Genomic DNA, 8,081 nt, shown 5'->3' on the forward strand with positions numbered 1-8,081 from the left:
TTTGTATTATTCCATCTATACCGTTCCAAAAAAAGGTTTGCCGTAAAAACTATATTTTGAAAATATTCAAATCTAACTAAAATCTAAATATAACAGGGTGCTTTTAAGTTGCATTTTTTAATACTTATACGGTCGCCGCAGCCTATGGACGCCTGCAACTCCAGAGGTGTTATATGCGCGTTGCCGACCCTTTAAAAAACTGTACACTTTCTAAATCCCTTTTAACTTAGCTCCATTTAGCAGGTAGATATGGAAACACCGAATCATACAACACAACAACCACCTCTTGCCCTAAACGCATAAATTCTTCATTTTGTCAAAAATATCTTTAATTGGTGTCACTAGCATATCATGCCAAATATCATTTTGAAGTCTTAATGCGTTTTTAATGCAACTAATCTGAGCGGTGATTCATTCTCATCGATGAGTGTTATTGGTATTAAGTGTTATAAGTGTTGTTTAAGAGTTGTAAGGCTTGCGCGAAGTGTTATCTTACCATTCCGAACCAAAGATACGCTAAAAGCAGCGGCGAGGACTTTGATATATCGTGTTTTAGGATTGTACAAAAACGTTATAAATTATATTTAACTCCGATTTATTTATAGCCTACAAATGGGTGGTCCAGTCCAGAGTTAGGGTTTAGAATTTTATAGGACTTCGCAAGATAAAATTATCTGACGGACATAATAAAATAAATTTGAAATTTAACACCGATAAATAGCGATCGGGTTTGATAACTTTTATTGTTAGAGAAGAGATCATAAAGTACTAGCTTCTAGCTTATAACAGGTACATAAGTATAGGTCGGGTCATTCACGAGGACGCATGCCTTGGTTCGTATTGTCATGCCATTAAAAGTTAGATTTGACAAATCCGCGCGTCATTGTGAATGATATCAATACAAACAGGCAATACAACATGTCGCAAACAAGCCTAAAGAAGAAATATGTACTTAACTCCAGAATAACAATTTACATACCTACCTTAAGGTTGAGTGAAGCCGACAGGTTTGAAGTTTAACGTATAAACCTAATTATTGATTCAATTTTATATCATGCTAATTTCTTGTAAACATATTGCTGTAAGTAGGTACGGTACGATTGCACGATAGAAAATCAAATCGAAAATTGGGCATGTCACCCTCAGCACACCGCTCCTTAATATTCGGTACGTATTTACTGTAAACAACATTCCGTAGTGTCAGATTTGAGTCATGAGCCGACTAAAGACGTGGCAGCCGATTTCACGCCGTCTCCAACAGCTTTGCCGAATGCTTCGCATGGACGCGGCCGCTGATCAATTGAACACACCACGACCACTGTACCTGCACCTGCAGAATGTAGATATACAAGCTATCCATCGGCACATTTCCGATTTAAAAATGAGTACGAAAAAACGAAAGCATACAAACAAAAACTATTTATTGTTAAGAAAAAAAAATTAGTGCGGATTTCATTTTATGAAAATCATATTTTCTTAACGTCGACCCAAGTCTTCAGCCTTTTCCGCATATTCCGAAATTAATACAAAACTTGCGCCTTGGGGTACTATGAGGTAGGTAAAGCTTTTACTACGATGCGCCTCAATTGCATATGCACGGCTGCAAGCTGCTCTGCTGGCCTGCAATCCAATGTTATACTCGTATTATATCCAACAGAAGGCCCTAACTTAGTCGAGTTGGTACTTTGAGGATATTGTTTTAGCCATCGCACTAAATTACATTGTTTAATTAAAACTGTATGTTCTATTATTGCATGTTTTAGAAGCTTTAGATCAAAATATAAAATGAGCTACATTATCCTTACAAAGTAAATACTGTTAACATTAACTAAATCTTATCATCAAAACAGTAACCGCGAAAATTTAAATTCATTATTATCCCACCAAATTTAGCCCTTAAAAACAGGACTCAATCAATTGTAATTCTTAAACCTATATGACTTAAAATCTATTGTCAACATCGTGTTCTTAAATGGGATGTTTAGATAAATTTGTCTGTGTTATTTATGACCCGCGATATGATTTCCACGTTCATGATTTGTATTGTGTTTGAAGCTATTAGTTATTATTGTTTGACAAGCTTATTACACGATATTTCTGATTGAATGTGCCGCGTGATCCGTGACTGTGAATGTTTATTATTTCTATATCAGGAGCTTAAACAATTGAACTCATTCAGATTCGATGGTAGAATTACGAGTATGAATTAGCTATCAATAGTACAGTAAAATGTATCAGTAATAAGTAGCTACTAAATTAAGTTATAATTTTATGAATAAGGGCGAAACTGCACAAAAAAGGTGTTAAAAAATATCTACAGACACAGACGTAAATAACGTACTGACTTAAGTTAAGGTCTAAATACTATCTCAGATGATAAATAAGCAAATTAACCTCTGAAAAACAAAATATATCAATAAATATATAAGTAAAAATAAATACATACTACAATACTAGCTAACAAGGCTGCAGCCTTGCGGGAAGCGAAATCAAAGCATACGTGGCGCTTAAAATTAACGTTCTGCCTTTACATACACATTTTTCTTGCACTTGCCCTTACTTCAGACATTTTGACTTTGTTCAGCCGTTTGCGTTGATATCTATTCCAACGGAGTATGCTTGACATTTTTTTACACCGATAAAGGATTTTTTCACATGCTTAAAACAAATTTATTAAGACTTTATCATATGCGACTTGGACATTCATAGACACATGCGACTTTTTTCCTTCAAAGCTGTTAATAATAAGTATTTTAATAATCACTATCATAAAGAATCGAAAACGATCGATTCTGTATTAAAAGAACATAAGTTAACAGAACCAAGTGTCAATAAAATCAATAAAGACGAAGCATAATATGAATATGAACTAGATGAAGATAAGCATTGTAAAATACAAGAGAATTCTGGGAAATCATTATAAATTCGATTTTCAAAGCCGATTTTTGACGCTAATTCATAAACTATATATGATTAGGGACGTAGACTTAAATAGCTTAGATTTAAGTGCTACATTCGATTGACAAGAGAATCATGCTAAATATTTAAAGAATACAGGTTGATAAGTATTATTTTAAGCGGTGATAAACTGTGAACTCTAAGTCAAGAGCTGAAGATCCATTTTCTCATGGATCATTTGTTTTTGATTTAGATTTGAAATAGTCCATAATTAGCGGGAAGCGGTATTTTGTTAATTTATTGATATAGCAATCAACTAGTGATTGGAATTCCGACACTAGATGTCGTAAACATGCAGATTGGGGAGGACGCATGTGAATGGTGAATTACGCGGCTACGCCAGACCATAACCTAGTATCTGATATTTTTAGGAATTTTACTTTTATGCAAATGTTCCATTGATAATCTAAAATGATGTTAAAACGAAACTAGAATCAAACAAATTCGGATATTGCTATTTATTTAAGCAAATACAGATTTAAATAGTTGAATGTAGGTAAATAACAATAACGGGTGCAGATATTCGTTGTTATATTTTTGTGAAAAATAAGCTTTGAAACAGAAGCTGAGTTAATAAAGTTGTTCTTAGAATGGCAGTGCTTTCAATTTAAACTTAAAATAGTACCTTTATAGTAAAACAAACCAAAAAAGAGACACATACCTGTCAATTTGTGACTTATAAAAAATAACCGTTAATTTCATACACAGTTTTAACACTTTTAACGGACACAGCGTGAGACATTAATGGTATTCGGTGATAGCACGTGAAATTTGACGCAGAACCGTAATAACGTGATAATGAGGAGATTCGGACCGGGTACTACTCTCGGACCAGTGACTGTGGGAATGACAGCTGCTTGAGAAACCAACCATCGCTCGTAAAACGCATTGTGGTCTTTGGGATCATTTTACATCTCGTCGGACCTTCTGAGGTGTGGTATTTGCTAGTTTCACGATATGGTACTTTATGATTTTTGTTGCTTATCAAAATATCTAAGTATCATTTCAGTTTAAATGCTTAAAAATCAGAGATCTTTATTACCTATTTAATCGCAATAAAGATGTGTTGGTATTAGGGTATCAACTATTTTGATGATTAGGTACCTTATTTCTCTATTATTTTATTTATTATCTGGTGGAATGTTTTCTGATTTTGACTAGTTTTTTTTTTCTTTACAACTAGTTTATTTTGAATTCTATTTAATTGTTTTCACACCGCACAGTAACGCGCTTGCGCAAGCAATCGTTTTAAAACTAAATCAAACACGTCATCAGGTCATGCAATAATTGCATAATTCTCATCATAAAAAGACAGCACAGTTTCATCTAAAGCCTAAATAAAAGTAAAACTGTTTAAAATATTTACTTGAATTTTAGATAAAGATATACTATGTAAGTGCATGATGTTAGTCGGCAGTATTTATGTAATTTCCATAGTAAAATTCACTCATTTTCATTATAACTGTCAATACAATAGGCTATAGTACATTACGATACAAGTGCGAAAAATAGGAAATTCGAAACGAGTGGCGATAAATTAAAACACGACCGAAGGGAGTGTTTTAAATCGACACGAGTTGCGAATTAACTATTCGCACATGTATCGTACAACGTTTTACAGTACATATGGCCCTTTCAATGTTCGGCACAGTAATATGCTAATTTTCGCACTAGTGCGATAAAGTAGCACCATATGTACTGTAAAATGATTTTTTTTATTAATGGTATCAATCGTTCAGGTTCGTTTTTAGAATCAAATGTCTATATGGAACCCATTGCATTAAAGCAATACAAAAGTCAGAAATGATAATCAAAGTCCGACAGTCGTACTTCACTCGCGAAACGCTCCCAACAAAACGATAAGCAAATGTGACGTCACGGTCACCAAGAGCCCATCTTGAAGTGTGAAAAACATTAAAATTCCGATTTTGTCGGTGAAATATTGCGTTTATGTATATATTTGGTATACAATTTTTTTGGATAAAATGTAAGGATTCGAATTCCTTTTTGGAAATAAATAAAAAAACCTTTAATTTTGAAACTTTCAGATCCTATATTTTTTTATCATTTCCATATATTATTTTAATAACCACATTATTGCGATAAATTGCTCATTTGGTATCTACTTTACTAGATTTTGTTATAAAATTCAACATGTGTCATCATCCCTGTTGTAAATACGATTTATTAATACATATTTAACGACCCTACATTAGCTAACCTTATGAAATGCGGCAGTACTGCCGCATTTCATACGGCTAATGAAGGAACTATAGCTCCTTCATTAGCCACCGATCGTACAACGAATAAAAACAACTGAATAGGTACTTACCGTAAATGAAGACTTGGGATTTTTAGTTGAAATAATTAAAGTTATTTATAGGTTCGTAGTACCTGGCTCTGCTTAAAAACTTGTGTACCTACAATTCATTTAGATGCCTATCAGTTATACCTACTAGATCGAACCAAAAAACAAAAAATATTGTAATAACTGTAGAAGAAAATTTAAAAATCATGTCATCAATCCAATTACTAAACACAGTTCCGAGTATCATTATGATAGAAGGATGTAGGTCGAATGGAATCAACTGCCGCTACACGAGTTATGTCATAACAGTTTTGACGTTCCTTTACACGTTAATGCCAAAGAGTTAATAAATAGGGAGATTTCCCATACGTATAGTCAGATGAGGCGAGACACTCGAGCGAACTAGATTATCAGGGCAATTCGAACTAATTCCAACTTACACTAACATCAGAAAGATATCTGAGTGATGTTATTTGGTTATCGTGCGTCTCGCCCGCACCGCACATTATTCTAATAAATATTTATATCTATTTTAATCAGCCGACTGTCTGAATTTGGTCAATTAAGTTATTTAAGTAGATTCTTACTTTTATATTTTCCTAAGCCGCAGACCAAATTAATTGTCAGTAAATCAAAGACTTATCGCAATAAACTGTTTTAAAGACGTCTGATTTGGTTCGTAAAGTGTTAACAGGTTTACATAACAAAATCGTATGACTTCAATGTATCTTGTGGCATGTCAGTCACACGAGTCACCAGACAGAAATGTTTTCAAAACATCATGGACACCTTTGTTTCTTCTGAAGAAAGTAGGTTGCGGTTAGCGATGGGCCGGTGACTGACTTTACGAAGGAAGAACTACTTATAATATTGATGATAATAAGCAAATATTCAATACCTATTAATATTGTAATCCTAAGACACCGCTGATAGTCATAATTGTAAATAGCATAGCTAGTGATGAGATTTTATCTGGTTTTACCTCTACGTTTAAGAATTGTGACAGAAAATTCATGACCGTATGACTAAATAAAGTGTTTTTACTAAAAAGATTCTAAAAGTCGCGATCGACGCAAAATGAGACACTACTCGTTTTGCTTGTAAATTTTCGTCTTAATTTATTGGTTTGAAATTTGAGTATAGTTAGTAATTGAGACATAGGTGCGCTGATTTTATGTGCATTTTATGATCCCCAGTTGCTAATTTACATTAAGCGACCCAACTTAATGAATGTAGGACCATAAAATAAACGTAAATGGAATTTTATTAACAGTTAACAATAAAATAAAATAAAACGTATATACTATTCGATTTTAAATTAAGTAGCTTCTTAATAAGCTCTCCGGAAATATGATACAGTTTTCTCTTAAACTAAGGGGACTACATTATACATTTTATATTTACATTCATTTAATAAGTACTCTTTTCTATGAGAACATTTATAAGTGTATACATGTATCTATGTCTACTAACTAGCTATTAAATCAAACATACTGACTCGGACAATTGATAATATGTTATCATTTGTGTTGTTTGCTTAAGTGCTTTAAATGTAAAAGATGATACGACAAGCCATAGTCCTAGAAAGTATTTCGGATAAATTGAAAACGGAAATATTGGAAAGTTTATCTGAAATATTATGATTAGGTACTATTAATAAATAAATATTCTATGTATTATTGTCGACTGGTTTGACCTAATAGGTAGTGACCCTGCCTATGAAGCCGTTTGTCCTGGGTTCGAATCCCGGTAAGGGTATGTATTTGTGTGATGAGTACAGATATTTGTTCCTGTCCTGAGTTATGGATGTTTTCTATGTAAGTATTTAAGTGTTTGTATATTATATATATCGTTGTCCCACAATACAAGCCTTCTTGAGCTTACCGTTGGACTTAGTCAATTTGTGTCCCTATAATATTCATTTATTTATTAATATTGTATTATTGAAACAGAATTGCCCGATTCATTAAAATGCAATACAAATACTCTTTTTTTATTAACACTACAATCCTCTCGAAAGTAGAAACTAATATGGAAATTACAGCAATTTAAGTAGAGGTAATAATCAGGCAGACTTCTGGCCTAAAAGCAATCTCTTTCACCCGTAAATTAATGCAGGTGACTAAATAAACATCCTGTATCTACCTACACTACAGATTAAACGACAAACAACTAACGGGCCGATTCAAACAGAACAATGCTTATAAGAAGTCATCGCGATACGATCCGGTTCTGTCAGTGTCAAATTGCTGTGACATATTCTTAGAAGCATTGTTCGAATCGGGCCGTAATATTATATCACAGTGTTGCCTATGTATCGTTCGAAGGTTATTTCCGAGACTCCCTAGATTTTGTTTTTATAATGTTGTAGCTACCTATAGTTTGGCCATTTTTTTTTATGCGAAAGTACGGATATAAATTTCATAGGTGCAGTCATCATCAAAAGTAGCGCATCAGAGTACCTACGCGTCGAAAGTTTACCAATCTCTAATGGCTTAACAAGAAGAGATATGCTTATATGTAACACAATAAAATATAAACTTTTGAACGCAAACTGCATATACATATTTATCTCATTTTAGACAAGTATTTGAAGGTGATCATACTTTTGGTACGTTTTTTCATCGATGCTGACTGTACAAATTGGCCGATACTTTTTCTACTGGCAATTGGATTTGCCAGACGAAAACATAAGTAATTAACAAATGTGTTTACCTCATTCCAGGTGCTGTGTGGGGCAGGGGTGGCGGGCGACGTGTTGACGAACGCGAATCGCGAGCGCCGGACGCCTCGACAGCATCACCGCGCGCCGTAA

General features: G+C 33.7%; 1 protein-coding gene across 2 annotated transcripts in view; it reads left to right on the top strand.

The window, feature by feature from the left end:
- The window catches only part of LOC133527148 (uncharacterized), a 132,665-nt gene that overhangs the window by 120,625 nt on the left and 3,959 nt on the right, over nt 1-8,081 (top strand). For both annotated transcript variants that reach the window (XM_061864043.1, XM_061864042.1), the window contains one exon: nt 7,992-8,077. In XM_061864043.1, coding sequence (XP_061720027.1) covers nt 7,992-8,077 — 86 coding nt within the window. The remainder of the gene's footprint in view (nt 1-7,991; nt 8,078-8,081) is intronic.

The sequence above is a fragment of the Cydia pomonella genome, chromosome 17, assembly GCF_033807575.1.
Source record: "Cydia pomonella isolate Wapato2018A chromosome 17, ilCydPomo1, whole genome shotgun sequence".
NCBI classification, from domain to species: Eukaryota; Metazoa; Arthropoda; class Insecta; order Lepidoptera; family Tortricidae; genus Cydia; species Cydia pomonella.